The sequence below is a fragment of the Hydra vulgaris genome, chromosome 15, assembly GCF_038396675.1.
Source record: "Hydra vulgaris chromosome 15, alternate assembly HydraT2T_AEP".
Taxonomy (NCBI): Eukaryota; Metazoa; Cnidaria; class Hydrozoa; order Anthoathecata; family Hydridae; genus Hydra; species Hydra vulgaris.
In genome coordinates, this window is record NC_088934.1 from 29,967,501 (window position 1) to 29,988,901 (window position 21,401).

At 25.2% G+C, this 21,401-nt stretch overlaps 1 protein-coding gene across 1 annotated transcript in view; it reads left to right on the forward strand.

The window, feature by feature from the left end:
* LOC136091427 (uncharacterized) overlaps window positions 1-19,967 on the forward strand; it is a 139,405-nt gene extending 119,438 nt beyond the window's left edge. Inside the window, exons 6-10 of the mRNA XM_065819005.1 lie at window positions 258-477; window positions 580-655; window positions 19,216-19,268; window positions 19,449-19,685; window positions 19,757-19,967. Coding sequence (XP_065675077.1) covers window positions 258-477; window positions 580-655; window positions 19,216-19,268; window positions 19,449-19,685; window positions 19,757-19,830 — 660 coding nt within the window. The 3' untranslated portion in view covers window positions 19,831-19,967. The remainder of the gene's footprint in view (window positions 1-257; window positions 478-579; window positions 656-19,215; window positions 19,269-19,448; window positions 19,686-19,756) is intronic.
* The last annotated feature ends 1,434 nt before the right edge of the window (window positions 19,968-21,401 follow it).

The following is a 21,401-nucleotide window of genomic DNA, read 5'->3' on the forward strand; positions in this document are numbered from 1 at the left end:
CAACAAACATACAAAAGAGTACTAATAAAAACTAAAGAACTAAAAAAGCACTAATAAAAAAGAAATATTTTTCTACAAACCCTTATTTTTATTTGTTTATTGTTTTCATCTTAAGGTTGAAATAAAAATAAAGAAAAAATTATTAAAAAACATGATCACAAAATAATATTGTGGGGAGAAAGCGCGTTTTATGTATTTAACCTTATATATTTTTTTTATTTTCTAAAGGTATTACTTTATTTTACAAACTTGTTTAGATTCTAAATCTGCCGAATAATCAAGTCAATCAAAGAATTACAGTTAAAATAAACAATACTAGGTGTTCATTTGGTGGCTTATACACAATTGAAATTCCTATAAAATTATCTTTTGAAAATAATGCAAGATTGTCCTGGAAATCGATGCGAACTTTAAGAGAACCTTTAACAGAAAACTGTAAAAAGTTAGTTTTGCCAATCGATCAAAATCATGCAACAGGTAGCTTTTAAAATATAAAAGTATGCACCTGGTAACATTTAAAATCATACTGAATGAGTACTGTAAAATTAAGTTTTTATACAAGATATATATTTTTTTTAGAATATTACGGTCGAGGTATATACAGCGACAACATTAATTCTCAAATGTATATATGTATTAACCAACATGTCACAAAGTACAAATTTTTTTATTTATCTTTATATAAACCATTATGTTTTTATTTAACAAATGTCAAACATGTTATTTAAAAAAAAAAGTTTTGTAAAAGTACAAATACACTTCAACAAAATATCAATGTATGTATGTATGTATGTATGTATGTATGTATGTATGTATGTATGTATGTATGTATGTATGTATGCATGTATGTATGTAAGTATGTATGTATGATGTATGTATGTATGTAGGTATGTATGTATGTATATTTGTATGTATGTACGTATGTATATATATATATATACATATATATATATATATATATATATATATATATATATATATATATATATATATATATATATATGTATATATATATATATATATATATATATATATATATATATATGTATAAATATATATATATATAGATATACAATTATATATATATAGGTATACATATATATATATATATATATATATATTTATATACTTATATATATATATATATATATATATATATATATATATATATATATATATATATGTATGTATATATATATATATACATATATATAAATATATACATACACGTCCTTATACATATATATTTATATATATATATATATTTATATATATATAGTATATATATATATATATATATATATAAATATATGTATATATATATATATATATATAAATATATATTTATATATATTTATACATATATATATATATATATATATATATATATCTATAAATATATATATATATATATATATATATATATATATATATATATACATATATATATATATATATGTATATATATATATATATATATATATATATATATATGTATGTATGTATATATACATATATATAAATATATACATACACGTCGTCTTTTGAATAATACGTTATATAACTAACCTGCGCGTATACGCGAGAAAAAGAAACAATTAAAATAGCATTGGTGATATTTGTGTATTGTCCATAACTCAAAAATTACTTTATTCATATTTAATGTTTTCATTATGTTTGATTTTAGTTCTATGTATTTTATGACTGATAAATCCAGGTAAACAGAATTTTTTTTTTGTAAAATTAATACTTTCTACTATCCAATAAAGTCTTCAGTATTGAGTTAATTTTCTTATAACCAATTTTTTTTTTTTTTTTACACATGACATATGCCTCGTGATCTCTGGGTGTGTCTTTTAGTAATGAAATTTAAGAATACCTATTAAGTGAATTGTTGGGCAAGGAATTGATTGATAAATGGTTTTGAGTTTGTTAAACATCAATTCACAAACTCTTGAGTTTGTGAATTGATGTTTTGTCTTGTTCTTCATAAAACCCAAATCCTGTTCCCCATTTTTGAACAAACGGATTAGCATGATGTTCCAATTTATGTAGCTTCGGTGTCACTAAAGCCTCGGCCCTATTTAAACGATAAAATTCCATCAAGTCGATCATATTTTCTTTGTTAAACTTAAAGTAAAATTAACAAAAAAGAAAAAGTAAGTATACATATAAACTTATTTTAGACCATTTTGTATAATGCGACTTACTTAAAAGAATTTTATTGTCTTGTCTAATTGAGTTTTTCAAAGAAAATATTTTATAGTACTCGGCAAATTTAACAAATATTTGTTTATATATATTGCTAATTTCAACTGCAAACTGATGCATGTTTGTTCCTGAATATCCTTCATCGTGAATAAGCCTCGGGATACAGTTGCATAGCTGAAGTAAAGCGTGTTCACAAAATAAATGTGAGAGAATAAACACGACATTTTTTTTCAGTGCTTGTTTAAAATCATTTTAATTTTTTTGTACTTTGTTTACAACGTGTTGTGGTTTCAAAAAATATGTTAGTTTTTGGATTTAACTTGAAGTTAGTTTTATAAATGAAAAAAGAAGAAGACCTATGAAAAAAAATTGTGTACGAACATTTTCAAAATCCTAATAGTAGCTACAATTCGATAGCAAAAATTATTGCAAATACATCCATACATCGTTAGTTGCGTTACTCAACATTTTTCTCAAACAAAATTGATCAAACGCAAATCTGGTGGTGGAAGAAAGGAAGGTTTTAAAGGTATAAAACTAGTAAGAAAACTGGTAAACTGTTTTAAGAGTAACCCAAGCCTTTCACTAAGAAAACGCGCAAAAATATACAAATTTTCTCATAGTTTTGTTGCAAAAGTTTGAAATAAATATGGTTTTTATTCTTTCAAGGCGCAAAGTTTTTATTCTTTCAAGTGCCCAACCGTCCTGAAACTCAACAAAAAAGTGAAAGAATCCGCGGCAGAAAGTTGCATGGCAATTTTATTTTTAAAAATTTTTGTATTTTCGAAGAAGATGAAACTTATATCAAGTACGATCATCAACAATTTCCTGGTGCTGTTTAATATTTTGCTAAATATAGAGGAAAAGCAGATAAGAACTTTAATTACACAAAACATGACAAGTTTGCTAAAAACGCTTTGATTTGGTAAGCTATTTGCAGTTGTGGCAAAAAATAATTACCTTATATTTCTCAGTCCACACTTTCTGGTCAAAAATATGTTAAAAAATGTTTACAAAAACACCTTTTACCTATCATCAAATCACACAATAACAGACCTGTGGTCTGGCCTGATTTAGCTTCAATTCATTATTTTAAACTAGCTATGGAATGGTATAAAAAGAATAATGTGATATTTGTGCCTAAAACAGAAAATCCTCTAAACTACCCTGAATTGAGAGTCACTGAATTGTACTGGGCTATTATTAAAAGAAAAATGAAAAAACAAAAAAGCTTTGCAGAAACATTAAAGTTATTAAAATATCATTTAAATAAGCATCAAACAGTATTGATTCTTATTCTGTGCGCAAGCTTATGGGTACTACTAAAGCAAAAGCTCGAAATTTTTTTAGACTCCCACAGGAATAATTGTTTTTATTTTTGATTGTTTGATCTTCTTATATTGTTGTATTAAAATTATTACTTGGTTTGAAATAAAAAGTGGGGAGTACTTTTTTCTACTATCACACTTATCTCGTGTTTACGCCTTATTGAAGATTTCTAAATAGCAAACTTATTTTACTAATTTTTACTTAAACTTATCTTAAACTAAATAGGAAACTTACAAAATAATTTATAGATATATTTTCAGATTTATTGATGTGTTATTAGATGTAATTGCATTAAATTCCATTACTTTTAAAACTACATTAGCATTAAAAATAAAAAAAGTAAATTATAAAAAATAGATTATAAACTATTATTTATCAAGTGAAAACCTAGTTATCTGTCTTTTACGTTTTAGTCATGCTTTCTATTGATACTAATATTAATATCTAATTTAATTACTTTTAGCATTTTATGCACGTGGTTTCCTATAAAACTTTTGCCGTGGTAAGCTTGACGTTGTACTTTAAGCTTTTGCAGAACCGTCTTAGTCATCTTAGTGCATAGTCCCTGACCCATTTCTGATGAATGTTTTTTAAACAGAGTATTAAAAAGATCAATCTAAAAAACTTAAAGTAGTGTAACATAAACCAACAATACCTAATATATAAACAACAATACAACAATACTAATTGTATTATTCATTTCATAAAAACAAAGACTACTCTGTGAGTGACAGGGGTGATATTTAAAACACTGTTTTTATAAACTCTGATCAGCAAGATATTTTTATGTGTACACATATAAAATCTACATATGAAAAATTGCTTTATAAAAACTTGTAAACATGTGTTCTAAATACACCCAAACTGACTGATGTTAAAGCTTTTTGCTCCAATTAGCAAATGCATGCAAAACTGTTTAGTGCATACAAGTTAACAACTATAGAACTTCATTCCTTATTTCATTTACAAACACAAATTCTATTTTTATAACTAGAAATATCAGTATGAAATAAATAATATAAAATCATAAAAATGTCAATGAAATCAATAAACTGTATAACTGTCGCTTTTTCACTATCAAGTGATTCAGTTTCTTTAGAGTAAAGAGATTGAATATTTTTTAAATTATTTAAATTGTCAACTGCAGCTAACAAATTGACATCATTGATTATGTGGATTTGATAATCAAAGATAAGAATTTTAGTTTAAAGATTTAACAGTTGTTTTTGATTTGATACAAAAACTGGATATTCTTTTGAAAAGTTTATGCTGCTTTTGACTGCTTCTGCAGCAATCATAATATCCAATTAATGGACTTCTTCTTAAAAAAAACTTAAATAAATGCTTAGAGCCATATGGAGACTAGGTAAAGATACCTAATACCTAAAAATATAAATTGAAAGTATATAATGATGTACTTTTATTAAGCCGTACTGCAAGGTTATTACGACAAATAAGAATGACATTGTTTCATCAATTGGTATTTTCAAGATAGGCTTTGTGATGACATTATTGAAGTTTTTTACATTTTTCTTTAAGCCTCCGTTTTCTATAAATTTTTTATTTATAATATCTATAACACTTTATGTAATAATTATAAACCATATTGTGGTTTTTCATTCAGCAAGTGCTAACCATTTTATTTTGGATTTCAATATATTTCTGATTAAGTAGCAAAAATTACGCAAATACTGATAATTTGTTGTAAATAAAGATAGAAATTACCTGATGCTCTTGAGATTCTATAGAGAGCACATAGAAACTGGTAATCGCCGTAAACAAATACACTAATGTTGTTATCCCTGTTGAGGTTTGTAGAAATGTTTAAGATAAACTAATTTGAACTAAGTTATTAAAACTATTTAATTCAACTAAAAATAAAGCCAATCAGTTATTAAATAGAAAAGCAACATTTTTATCTTACTTATACTTCATTTTTTGAAGAGCTTCTATTTTCTTTTCAAACCTTGACATGGCTACTTTGACATTTATTCTGTAATCCTTCGCCTCAAAAATGCTAAAAACTATGTTTTTGTCTTTGCTACTTAGGTTTAAGGTATTTGTAACTTAGTAAGTCATTTTAAAAACTCCCCCATCATAATCACCTCCTATTTTAATTCGTATCTTTTTGTCAGGAATAAAAATAAAATTTTTAATTATTTAATACGCTAGAAAATATTAAATTATTTAGTAGACAATGGTTTTAGTTTTAACTGAAAACAAATATATCCAAATGAAAAAAAAATTCATTATGGGTTGTTAAAACTACCTTTCAAATTGATCAATTTATCTTAAAATATTCATTGGTAAATTTTCAATATAACCCCAAAATACATGTTTTTTTCGAATGTTCCTTTCTCTTCCTTTTCAAAGGTAATTGGTGCATTTTCCACAATAACGTAATCAGCAGATAATTTTTTAGCAATTATCTTTTGAGAAGAATGTGATGCTGTATTTATATTAAAGCTCTTCAGCCACCTTTAAACAAACCAAAAAAATTCTATGCCATGCTATAAAAATTAGTATAGAATAAAATTTATACAGAAAAATATTAACTTGGAAATTGTTTTAAGCTTATCCCATGTTATTCACAGATTTGCTTTCATTGCTACCATGTTAGTGGCATTAATTACTGCTCTTTTAGTGTTTAGATTATACAATATTATTCCTTTTGTCTCTGCTAGAAAAGAATTTAGCAGCTTTGATAATTGACAACATATTGCACCGTTGGATGTACCAGACACAACTTTCAGTTGTCTTTTAATAGAAGTATTTCTGACTCTAATTGTTATAGCCGATGCTTGGTCACTACTTACATAAGTTTTTGGAGCAAGTGAAAACAAAACTGGCTAAAAATAATATTTTAAAAAAGTAATACATATTTAATTAACAGTTAATATAAATTAAGCTAAAACTAAAATACATTATTACTCTAGAATCTTCATATTTAAACTCAACAACTTATTTAACATCATTAGCCATCTTTTGCTTAAGAATATGGAGTGCAGCATCTTTAAGCATTCTTGGAATATTAATATCCACTGTAAGATTGAAAATCTCAGAAATTTTTTTGTTAAATTATGTTGAAGATGATGTTGATGATGTTACTGTAAAGTATGAGGAAGCCAAGTTAGTAGCAAATAAACATATTGATGGCGATAACGATGGGGTTGTTTGTACAATTGATTTATCAATGTATATACTCTTATGATTAACATATAAATCATACTCTTTCATTATATTGAATTTTTTTTTACATATACACACTCAACAATTAGCTTGTTTAAGCATTTTTTTTTTTACACTGGTCACCAAATCTGTAAGTAAAATAGGGTCTTTACATTTTGGAAAAACGTTTCATTAAGTTTGTTTACCTTTATAGTCTCCACATGACAGAAAAAACAAAATAAATGTTTACATCTTTTTAGAATAACTGGTTGTTTTAGTATTTTACTATATAAATTACACTGACAAAGTGGTAAATGAGGATTAATTTCGTTTTTTAGTATTCGATATCTATATCTGAATCATGTGCTGTTATAATGCTATTTTTTATTATAGCATTATAACAAAAACATTCCTCACAATAAGGTGTCCAATTCATACATAAACAAAGTGTTGTTGATGCCATTCTTTTGATAACTTTATTTATGGTATGGTATTTATGGTAAAACTTATGACAAATTGTTTTTGGATAAACATTTTCTATATTATTTGAGAGCATGACATGAAACGCTTTTTCAATTTTATTTTTTTGGTTTGATACAATAGGATCCAAAGCAAATCCATCCACAGTCCCGACAAAGAAGATTTAAGTTGTTGTTATGAATCTCCACCAAAGAAAAGAAAATCCTATGGATAAATATACTGATTAACCAACAAGCTTTCACCTTATTTATTAAATACTGTATATATTCATAATATAAGTTAATGTAATAAATCAGTAATAAACTGCATACAAGTTAAATGTTTATTAAAAACTAAAACAGAAAAGCATAGAAAACTTTTTTACAAAGGATAATATACATTAACTACAATGGTATTAATTTATGACAATTAGATGTAAATTTTGAACAAGAAAAGAAATTGAGTGTTAACATTATTTATAAGTAAAAAATATATAAAAAAATTATAAAAGTTTTTAAGTTTTGCCGCTCAAAAAAGGAAAAAGACTTAAATCTATAAACAAATCAAAGAAAAATTTTTTTTTTAGTAAATCTGAATCATTCATAAAAAAATGTTCTTATATTATTTTACTTACTTTTTAACAAAAGTTACCAAAACACTACCAATATTTAGTTACCAAAACACTACCAATATTTAAATACCAAAACACTACCAATATTTACTTACAAAAACACTGCCAATATTTAGTTACCAAAACACTTCCAATATTTAGTTACAAAAATACTACCAATATTTAGTTACAAAAACACTACCAATATTTAATTACAAAAACACTACCAATATTTAGTTACCACATTTATAATTACATCTACATAATTTAGAATTAACAATTTTAAAGTGGAATTTTATCTATTTGCCACCCTTATTCCTAGCAAAAAGGAGTCACACCTCTTTGCCAAAACAGAGTTTAGATGGTTATAAATTTGAAAATTGTTAAAAATTTTCCAAATAAGTTCTCCAGTTCTGAACTATTAATACAGGGACGCAATACATTAGAGATTAATACAGGGACTTAGTTTGCAGATAGATAAAGTAACATAGGATACAATACCGGGGCTAAATACATTAGGGATTAATAAAGGAATCTCATTTGCAGATAGAAAAAGTAACATGGACTTGATAGCATCATTTTTGTTACAAAGATGCATGGCCCGTATTTCTTGTTTTTGTCTTAACATTGGCTCCGATGGAGAATCTTTTCACCAAGATTAAATTAAATACGTTTTAGCCTTCTGATGTATTCTGTGATTCTGATGAATCAGTTGTAGGCATCCTAAAATGACTCTATAGATCTACAGCATCAGATACACTTAACTGCACAACCAAACGTAACTTGTTTGCAGTACAACGAAACATTGACTATTCACGAGGAAAAACATCACAAAACAACATAGACAAATCACTTTCAAACTCTGAATCTGTAAAGTATTGAAAGAATATAAGTGCAACTTTAGATTGTCTAGTTTCACTACACCTACTTATCTTAGAAAAAGGTTTATTACCACTTAACTTAATATAAATATAATGCATAACTAATTTTCTATAAACTGTTGAAGTGTTCGGTTTATTACACTTAAATTCACGGAACAAATCGGAAAAACCAAGATTTTCATATTCTATATTAGAATCAACAACATTTAAATCTTTATAACCGCTAACAACACATTTGCAAACTTGGTCTTGTTTTAAATTACAAATTTTTGCTATAAATTACTTTTATTTTATTTTTTTTAGCAATCTTGCATATTTGCACCAGCAGAATGCAAATTTACGTTGTGCTTTATTTAATTTCTTTTTTTGTTTTGAAAAACGTAGCTGCTCCTTCTGTTTTAGCCTGCAATTTATATTTACTAAAAGAGAACTTAAAAAGTTATATAATGCTTTGAGATCCTCAATTTTAGAACTTAAGTCCTTAATTTCAGTTTCTAATTGTATCACCATCATTTTTAATTTATCTACTTGCTCCACATGATTTTATTTGTTAATATGACTACTTAGCTCCTGTTTCCTTGAATACTTGGCTCATGTTTATTGTTTAGTACAAAAAATAATCTGCTGTTTTTGTGTATGTGTGTTTTTTTGTGGAGCTTTAGACGGTTGCATTTTAAAAAGCGATTTGTTTGGTAACTTTTTACTTTTTTTGAGCATAATTAAATATTTTTGTAACTTTTTACTTTTTTTTTAAGTAAATATAAATATTTACTTTGTTAAATAAATATAAATATTTACATAACAAAGAAAAATAGATCTTTTTTATATATTTTTTTTTATTTGAAGATGAAAGCGTTTTTAGAAAATAAATGCTGTTGTTTTAAAGTTAGTTAATTTTTATACTTTTTGTGCGGATTTAGTGTTTTTTAAATTAACTTGTGAAGAAATACGCACTTTAAAACTGCTTGAAACATCCTTCCCTTAACTACAAAAGAATTATGTAGATTTCTACATCTTTAGTTTTGCATTTTGGAACAGAGTTTTTGATTTCTGTGGTACTAAAAAGTCATGAGATGATCCCAATATTTGACTAAAAAAAAATTCTTTTATTCTAATTTTAAATTAAATTAATGTTATTATATTATATAGGGTACAATAAATAGTCTTTTGGATCCAATTTTTTGTTATCCGGTTATTTACTTTAGTTATTTGTACAGAGAAAAAGTTAAAGCTGTACTTTTTAAACTTTCAATGTGGACTTTTTTAACAAAAAGCTTATAAGTTTTTAGCAATAAACTTATTATAGAAATAATTGAATAAATAAATATTAATGTTATTTACAACAGTTAAAAAAAAATTTGATGGAGTCAATTTGTTTGAGAAATAATAAATATCTCTTTTATGTATTTTTTTTTGTTGAATTTAGTAGTAGTATGGAAATCTGCAACACATTTAAACAAGGGTTGTTTAGTATGATGCGCGTTAACAGCAGTAGGCGCCCTGTGACAATTTTGAAGATTTAATATCCATAATATGAAGCAATATCTTGAAAATTTTACATCTTTGGCATTTGTTTTCTGCTCGAAAAGGTCATTCAATTTATAGACAATACAAATAGTAAAAAATGATGTTTAGTTTCTTATTGTTTCCCGTCTTAGTTGTGATTAAGTTTGATTAGCAAAAGGTGGAATGACTATTAAGTTGTGTTTAAAAAATTGTTGAATCGATTCATGAAATTTATATCTTTTTGGAGAAGAAGACACAATGCTTGCACTGCAAGTTTATGGTGTGGAAGAACGTAGCATGTACAAGTTTTTTCAGAGATTAACTTTACGATTAACAAAAGCCCGATTCAGTGCACGTTTCAGTTTTACAGGCTAGTGAGGCAGCGTTACATGCTCGTGCCGAAAATTCAAGATCGTATGAAAAAAACACCAAGATCTTGTTTGCAGTTAGTTTTTGCAAGAATAAAACTCATATAAGTATTGTAATCGGAAGGAGAGTATTTTAACATAGGATTGTTTTTGCTAACATGCATAACTTTGCATTTATCTATATTAAGGCGCATTAGCCATGCAATAACCAAGTTACAAACTTTTTCTAGATCAGTTTGGGGTATACTTATACTGTTCTTTAAATGTTTTAAATTTATTTTCGAAAGTAATTTAGTGTCATCAGCATACATTTTAGGTTAAATGGAGAGATTGTTCAAAAACAAATGATGTTCGAGGAAAAAAACTAGACAAATAAGACTTTTTGGAACACCTCAGAACATTCACACCAAAAGGATAATAATTAATTAAATGATGAGTTATACTAGTATTATTTGTAGTAGATAACAGAAAAGACGTTAGCTCTTTAAAGCAGTGCCCGTCATAATATTTATAAAACAGAGAAAAGAAAGCAACACAACAACGATGTTACAATGGTTGAAGGTAGGCTGTAAAAGCAGGTCTAAACCACCCAAAGATTCTCTGTAGATATCGCAATCTTATTTCCTACCAAGACGGATTAGAAACTTCTAGACATAATAAAAAGAATCTGGAGTATGAAAGTGATGAGCGTAATAAAGAGATGAAATCTTAGCAAATGCTCTTTTTGCAATGGATTTAATGTAAAGTTTCCAAGAAGGATCAGAACGAAAAATTAATCCTTAAAGGCAACGGTCGGATGACTCATCAAGTACATTATTAATTAAGTTCACCAGCTACTGAAAGCCTCATGCTGTACCAAAAGTAAAATCCTTTTGAAGCTCACGCGCCCCACCAACAAATAAGAGAGTGTTGGTTTTTTACTAAGACAAGAATATAAGGTTTGGCATTGTTTGCTGAGGATAAAACATCATTAGCAAACAATGCGACCTATGATGTGAGAATTTCAGGGAGATCGATAATAGAAGTTTAGAAATAATGTAGGTCCTAGGATCACACCGTAAGGAATGCCAGAAGTTACAAAATGTGAAGAAGAATTATGCCCATCATGAACATCTTCTACACTACGATTGGTAAGGAATGGTTTAGTAATCTTAGAAAATTTACCCAATAAGAATAGGAATTATGCATAGGGCCAGCATATCAAACTTTATCAAAAGTCTTAGAACTGTCGAGTACGTTAGCTTTAACCTCTTTGCATCTATCTAATGCACAATAAAACCTGTCAGTTGTTACCGTTAACAAATCAGCAGTAAAACGAGAAGATTGAAATCCATATTGATGATCAGAAAATAAATTATTAGTTTTAAAATGAGAGATGAAGTATTTGTTAATTAAAGACTAAAAAAAATTGCTAATGATAGAAAAAAGACAAACAAGATGGTAATGCCGCTTTCCAGCTAATTTAAAAACCAGACTATGATAATTACTTGTAAGTAGTTTTGAAAGTATTGTCGGCAGCTCCGGACAACATTTCTTCTAGAAAAAAACAGGTCTTAACCATAAGCTGTAGAATAGTCTAAATAGGAAATCACTTAAGATATAAAAACTAAGGTGATATAAATGTCAAAATATGGGTTAACAAGTTTGCCGGCTATATCAGGTAGGATGATATTAGTGGAGTCAAAAGCTAAGGATTATAAAATGTTTTTTGGAAATAATTCATTTTCCTCTTTAGGTAACGTAACAAAATCTGAGCCATACAAGAAAAGAAGGGGGATTACTAGATTTGCTCTTATTATTGACATTCTTAAAGATTCTCCCCACGTCTTTGGAGCGTAGTTTTTAAGACAAAATAGGGTCTTTTTGATCTGAGAGTTTATCTGAGAATAATAAGCTTGAAAAAGCTTTTCGGTATTGTAATCACTTATACAAATAGGTTTAAAAATAACTCGTTTTTTTTTATCCAAATTGTAGTTCTAATTTTTATTTAAGGTACCAAGTTTTAAAAGTATTTCAATAACTTTTTTAAATGTGAAATCTTGTAGGTTTTTGAGGTAACTTATATTAAAAATGTTTTTAAAATATGAAGTAAAATTCAGCCTTAAAATATCATATTTTCGAATACGTACGTGATACCGAAAATATCATTTAGATTAGAAACGAAAGACAAATTTTAGCTATTTTTACAAAGTTCAAGTTTTATATAGTATAAGAATTTTATAAAGCAATATAGCAGTTTTAAGATTTATTTTTTCAAATTTGTCCAAACACAGTTTTTCTACTTTTACTACGGCCACAAAAATCATTGGCTATATCTATGATGTTAAGTTCATAAGTTTTTTGTGTGTGTATATTTAACAGCATACAACAGTTTAACTGTTTAACTTGGTTTATGGTGCTTCTTAACCAAGTCTTGATACTTCTCAGTGTGCTGAAAGCTCTCTCGCTAGTAGCGTTTGTTGCTGGTATCAGAAGGATAAGTTTTATCCACTTCCAAAATTCTGATAATGATTCCTTTTCAACTTTATTTGCTTCGTTGTAAAACACAAAAAATTATGTGTTATATTATCATACAAACTCGCATTTTAGTCCATATGTTAGTCAATTTAATATAAACTTCAGTCGTAATTATTGAACAAATAACAATAAGGTTTATAGGAAATCCATTCATTTCTTACCGACAAAACTAAGGGCTTTTTGTAGATATTCTACTTGTTCGGTTGTGGATTCGTGCATAACTTGTAATTGTGCATAAAGTTTCGAAGCATTCAAATCTCTAGCATAGAAAGCAAGAAATTCGCTATTTATTGAACTATTTATAAGTTCTGGTTCTATCTTTTAAAGCATTAAATATCCTTATTGTTCAAATCTAGATTGAAAACTGCTTTTTGTTATTTCTATTGATTCGAAATATATCTTTTTAAAAAAGTTAAAGCTAGAATTTTTAGATAATTCTAATGCAGATGCTCCTATTTTAAAACAACAAGGGACTTTGCAATGGCGGGCAAAGTATGTTATTCAGTTTAGAGCAAATTTTTTTTTTATTTTAATACTGTTCTAGATCAGCTCAAATGAATTTTCAGACCTGATAGATTTCAATGTAGTCAAAGTTCATTTAACAACTTTCTGATCTTTAATTGTCAAAAATGTAACCTGTTGCAAACTTCTTAATAAATTTTTCTATCATGCATAAAATTGTCTTCCCCAATTTAATTTCAAACAAGAAAGGGAGTTTTTCGATTTGTGCTACAACTCCGCCTATTCGAGAAATCTGTTTTTTGTATCAGATTTAGATAATTCCAAAGCAACTTGTGGAGCTTCATAGCTTTCAGATATGGAAGAAAATGATTCTACTCTTATCGTCCATTGTGTAGTGTAGAATATACAAATACCGGGTGTCCCAGGGTTTCCATACTGTAAAGTCCGACAAACACTTCATGCACTTCCAAGTCATCTTCAGCTACATATCGCAAACAATTCACCATTTGCTCATTGTTTTAATGATCAGTAATTTTATCTACCATATTAGTAAACCATTTTCCAGAAATGTTGGAGGTAATTATTCTGAGTATAGTAAGACCCATTATCTGCAGAAATTCATTTTAGATAACTGCGCTTGTAAATTCATCTAGCGACGTTCTCATCCATTTAGTTAAAGCGTTACTATCTTTGCTTCTGAGATTAAGTAACTGAGAAAAGTTCGAATTTAATTCGTTATAGTCTTCGTCTGTATTGTAATCATCACGCATGTATTGTAATCGAGAAGTTGAGTATTCCGGATTATTATTACTAAAATTGCTCTACTTTCCATTTTTTCCTCAACGTGAGTTTTGCTGAGAAGTTCACCAATATCATTAGTTTTTGAAGAAATAGTTATAACCTTCTCGATGGCTTCTCGATGAGAAAGAGTACTTTAGTTTTTATGTAATTTTTGTAAACCCTTTTTCCAATTAGAAAACGTAGTTTTTTAATTGGAAAAAGGGTTTACAAATGTTTTTGCAAAAACATCCGCATTGCGTTTTGAATATGATAAGTTATGCATTTCTATTAACATACACTAGTAGCATAAAACTGTATCGTTACATTTGTTGTAATGCAACTAATGTAACAACCACGGAAACAGTTTGTATTATTGCTGACAAAATGACTGCTTTTGACTACCACGTTTACGTTTTGGAAAAACTGGCACAGGTTGATGCGGACTATTACTTAAATGCTTTTTTTAGTAGACTGAAACGGTGGAGGCAGAGTTGACATCATTGTTAGCTGAGTTTGTAAACGATGAAAAAAAATTTCTACATGTAAAACTTATGTAATTCGTAGTAGCAGCAGTTTTAAGGTTTGCAAGAGATGCAGTATTAAAACTACCGTTAAAACTAGTTGTAGCAGCTGTAGTTGCAGGGCTACCGGTAGAGGCAGAGCTAGGAGAAATTGATGAGACCACAGGTCTTTCATAGAAAGAAGTAATAGTTCGGTTAGTATCTGCCCCAAACATTTCCTTCAGTCGTTTACGACGCTTCAATTCCTCACCAGACACTTTCCTTTTAAAAACAATTTCACTAAAGTAAATCATATAATAGATTGTTCCATAATAATACTATAATTAATACCAACTTATTTAAATCAATTTGCAAATTGTAATTATTAGATAATAAATATTATCTAATAATATTCAAATTTAAATATTAAATATATGAAACTTAAAATTCTAAATAAAAAAAAAAAATACAAATTTATTAAAAATGATTGTCTTAAATAAAAAAAACGACTTTTTATTATTTGTAGCAAGTTCAATACTACGTTGTATTGTTCGCAATCAAAGAAATAAGTTATAAATATTTAAAAGACGAAGGTTTTATATATGTTTTTAAATAGTTTATAAAAACAACATCAGAGACGCAACAAATAGAAAAATCTAGGAGGATGAGTGGTTGGGGTAGGCCTTAGCCTCTCCCCCTCCCCCTCTCCCAAGCCTCACTGTTTACGGCCATGTATATATATATACATATATATATATATATATATATATATATATATATATATATATATATATATATATATATATATATATATATATATATATATATATATATATATATATATAAATATATATATATATATATATATTTATATGTATTTATATATATATGTATTTATATAAATATATATATATGTATATATATATATATATTTATATATATATATATATATATATATATATATATATATATATATATATATATATATATATATATATATATATATATATATATGTATATATATATCTATGAATATATATATATATATATATATATATATATATATACATATATATATATATATATATATATATATATATATATAAACATGGCCGTAAACAGTGAGGCTCGGGAGAGGGGGAGGGGAAGAGGCTATGGCCTACCCCAACCACTCATCCTTCTAGATTTTTCTATTTGTTGCGTCTCTGATATTGTTTTATATTATATATATATATATATATATATATATATATATATATATATATATATATATATATATATATGTATATATATATATATATATATATATATATTATATATATATATATACTACGTCTAAATAAATTGCGGGGACATATAAATTTTGTACATTTCGAGACATACTTTGATATTGATACAAAAATACCTTTTTGGTCTAGTTTTAACAGTAAATAGCAAATTTAAATGTATTTTTTTAAAGGTTATTTATTTTTAAATGCGTGTTTATTCATTCTTATGTTCGTATTTTTTCATTCTTATATGCGCAGTTTATTTATTCGTATGTGTGTATTTATTCATTCTTATATGCGTTTTAAAATAGCATTATTTTTTCAAAACAGATTGTACTTGTTTCCTTTTTTACATTCGTTGATGGTTTATATAAGTTACTAAGTACCAATTTCTACTTAGTTAATTTATTTACTCTATGGATGGAAGAGAAAATAGCTGTGCCATAAATCAAAAAACAAGGAAAAATGGTGCAAAAGTGTACATTAAAAGGCTTAAGCATTTAGTTGAAAGAAATGAACTACAACTAGCATATTCACTTCTCTTAATCTATCTAAGCGCACAGTTTAAAATCTTGTCGTTAAGTTAAACAGAGATTTCGACGACATGACTGCATTCAAGTTGTTTTCTGATAAAAAAAAACGAGTTATAAGATCTATTAACGGTCAAATAAAAATTTTTGTTGAATTATGCCTACAAGAAAACAATCTTTGTACGCAAAAAGCAATAAAAAATAATCTCTCTGCAGCAGACTTCAACATGTTTCAGTCTATTATTTCAAGAAAACTCAATCGCTCAGATTTATCAAGAAAACGTACTGTATAACTGTCAAAAAAACGAAACTCAACACGAGTTATTAATGCACGCAATACATTTGCAAGCTAAATTACCGGAAGTTCAAATGAAATAATTATGTAATTGGATGAAACTGGATTTAATATGCACAATAAAAGCACATATGGTTAATGCCAAGAGGTATAGCAGCAATTTTACAGTCGTCTGCAAACTGTTGCAAGAATGTTAGTTTAATTTGTGCTGTTTCATAATTGGAATGCTGGCTTATGAAATAAAAACTGTAGGCTGGAAAGCAGATTCATATTATACTTTTATTACAACAATGTTGGCACAAGCAATTTGGAATGCAGTTGTGGAAGCGGCGGTGCCTGCTATGGAAAATTGTAAATTCCATAGGAGTCTTTTTATTAGGCAAACACTAGCCTCTCCTGACATAGCTGTTAAGTACCTGGCAGCATAAACGCCACAGTCTAATCCAACAAAAGAATTTTCGTTTTTTAAAACGCATACTAACAAACATGGAGAACGGCCTTAAAATGCGTATAAAGTGTTCAAGAAAAGGTTAAATCCAAGTGCTTATACACTTAATGCATTTCGGGCCCCCGCATTATTCTTTAAACCTTTTGTGAACGTCACGGGGACAACTTCTAAAATGCTTAATTAGTAGTGCTTTAATCAACAACAACAACAAAAAATCTTTTAAGCGCTAAAACTTTAATAAACTGTTTTTATAGTTATGAATATAAAAGGAAAAACATGGATTCTATTATGTCAAAAAGTTATTTTAAGTAAATATTTTTTTTACAATTGTAAGAATCAACATATTCATGTTTTGGTAACATTTTCTAAGACTGTATAAATAATGATAAAACGTTATATGTTAAAAAGAGCAAAAAAGACTAATGTGATATGAGAAAAAACGCACATGAGATAAAATTTCAAAAATTTTGTTGTTACATACTTAATAAAACATTTTAAAAAGCTTTAAACTTATAATTCAATGTAAACATAATTTAGAAAAGATTTTGATTTAGAAAAAATTAAATAAATATAAGAATCCATAAAAAACTTAAAAAAATATATAAGTCTCCCAATTCCTAATTTTAAACGCATCGAGAAATTCAATGAGTTAAACATGTGGAAAGTTCAATCTTTTTGAATTTTCCTTATGTTTATTAGCTTTATGGCAAACTTTTGCATATATTCGTAAAATTTTGTATATATTTATGCATTTGTCTATTTATGAATCAAAATGCATGAATATATCCTTTTATATATAAGTTATTACGTAAATGTTATTCTGATGTATTTAACATACTCGTTACAGTTTGTACATTATAATCAAAAGCAAAATATATTTCATTTTCATAATAACATTTATTTTAAATTCTAATAAGCGAATAAACAATATAAGTAAATTTTTAGCAATTAAGAGATAAATCATACAAATTTGATATAGTATATACTATAGCTTGTTTGTAATAAAAGTAAACTTATTTGATTACGCTTGATTGATTGAATACCATTTTTTATTTTTTTAATATTAAAAACAAAACCCCTCTGATAGCAGTTTTAAGTCTAGTTTCAAATTTAGCTTTAACAGTCTTCCGATAACTAAATTATTACCAATAAATACTTCTACCGTAATGAAAACCTGAAAAAAAAAAAAAAATTTCCATCAGGCCGATGTAGCGACGTCACAAAAAATATAGATAGTGAAACAAATATTAACATTCGCATATATTTTTCCTTTTAAATAGCGACGTAAGTTTTTTTATTTTAAAGTAATGAGACAAAAAAAAACTCGCTTTAATCTTCCTAAGATAAAATAGTTTAAAAAACAAAATCTTTAATCGACTCTAATAACTTTTTTTTTAATGCTTTTAAATAATTTGATATTCTTGAAGACAATTGAAAACATAAAGGATACTTATTTAACAGTTGATATACCGAATAATATTTCTATATTGTAATACTTTTGCTTATTTTGTTCTAATACAAAAAACATTTTATGTTCTGCTACTTTAAATTAATTAATTTTGGATACTTAAGATTTTATATATAACTTATATATCTTTTGCTTGTTTTTCAAAGATATTTTTAAGCTCTATTTATTTCAAAATGTTTTGATTTTGAAGTATGATTTTAAGGTCATATTATTAAGTCGCCTAATTACGAATTTAATTAGATAAAACTTTCAATAAATATTGTTACTCGCAAATTTCACAAGAAGATTAATTTCTCTGCAAAGGAATTACTTTAATCTTTTTAAATTGTATAATGTAAGTATCAGGTATTTATTTAAACTTAATTTTAAACGCACATATAGTTAGGAATTATTGTGAGCCTTTTTTTTGTTCTAGTTTACAAAAACCTGCATGTTACATTTCAAAAGATGATGGATTGTATTGGGAAGGTTTACATATTCGTTCAATGTTTTATATTTACTTTCCTAAATATAATTTATTTTTGTTTGTTTTTTTGCAGTTTTTTGTTTTCAAGTTGAGTTTTAAAAATTTTTCTAAGGGATTTCACTGCCTTATTATAATGATTATTTTTTATCATTTGTATTAACAATAATGTGTGAAAATTTAAGCAATGGATGTGCGCATCGGAGCGATTCTTGGACATCATGTTTTAGATAGAGAACTATTTGCCATACATAGAAACCAAAAATTGTATTTAATGTTTCACGAAGTATTTAAAAAGTGGTTGGTTGTAACAAATAATGATTTCGAAACTAAAATCAAAAACAAACTTGATTGGTCAAAAGTAATATCGTTTGAGGAAAATATGGAATATAATATTACATATGGAACAAAGCAGTGGATGGGTAAATGCCTTTTTAACTCAATTTCTTTCAGTTCAAATTTTTTAAAATAAAATTATACAATTGTTTTTCAGCAAACAATGATGGGTTACACATTAAAAACCTAACTACCAATAGCTGGATCCTAAGATTTAAATGGAATGTTTAAAACTAACATTTAAAATTGTATCAGAATTTGTAAGACTTACACTAAATTTACTCTTGTTCATATTTTTTTAATTTGCACAATATTTAATTTAAACGTTGTTAGATTTATTCCACTTTTAAAATATATTGTATCACGAAGTTTTATCTAAATTTTTTCGTGAGCTTTTTTTGCAGTAAACTTGACACCCTTGACATATCTTGTAAATATCTCTCTATATCTCCATCTATATATCAATATATCTATGAACATATATATATATATATATATATAAATATATATATATATACATATATATATATATATATATATATATATATATTTATATATATATATATATAATATATTATTTATATATATAAATATATATATAGTTTATAATATATATATATATATATATATATATATATATATACATATATATATGTATAGTATATATATATATATATATATATTTATAAATATATATAAAATATATATATATATATATATATATATTATATAGATATATATATATATATTATATATATATATATATATATATATATATATTAATATATATATATATATAATATATATTTAGATATATTATATATATATCTATATTTATATATATTAATATATATATAATAAATACACATATGAATAAATGTATATATAAAAATATGATATGTATATAAATATAGTAGATAGATATATATACTAATATATAGTATATATATATATATATAACATATATATATATATGATATAGTATATATATATATTTATATATATATATATATATATATATATAATACACATATATATATATATATAGTTATATATTATATGATATATATATAATATATATATATATAATATTACTATAGATATATATATATACATATATATACTATATATATATAATATTATATATATATTTATATATAATAGTATTATATATATATATATTTATATATATATATATATATATATATATATAATATATATATATATATATATAGTGTATATATATATATATATAAATATATATACATATAAATAAATTTATATTATATATATATATATTAAATATATATATATATATATATATAAATAAATTATTATACTATATATATATATATATATATATATATATATAAAATACACATATATATAAATTATATATATATATATATATACATATATATATATATATATATATATATATATATATATATATATATATATATATATAGTATATATATAAATATATATATATATATTATATATAACAAAGATATAACAAGATTTACATGATGTGTCAAGATTGTAATATTTTGTAACGGATATATATATATATATATATATATATATATATTTATATGTATACATATATATAAATATATATATATATATATATAAATATATGTATATTATATATATATATATAAGTAAATACATATATATATATATACATATATATATATATATATATATATAATATATATATATATATTATATATATATATACATATATATATATATATATATATATAATATATATATATATATAATATATATATATATAT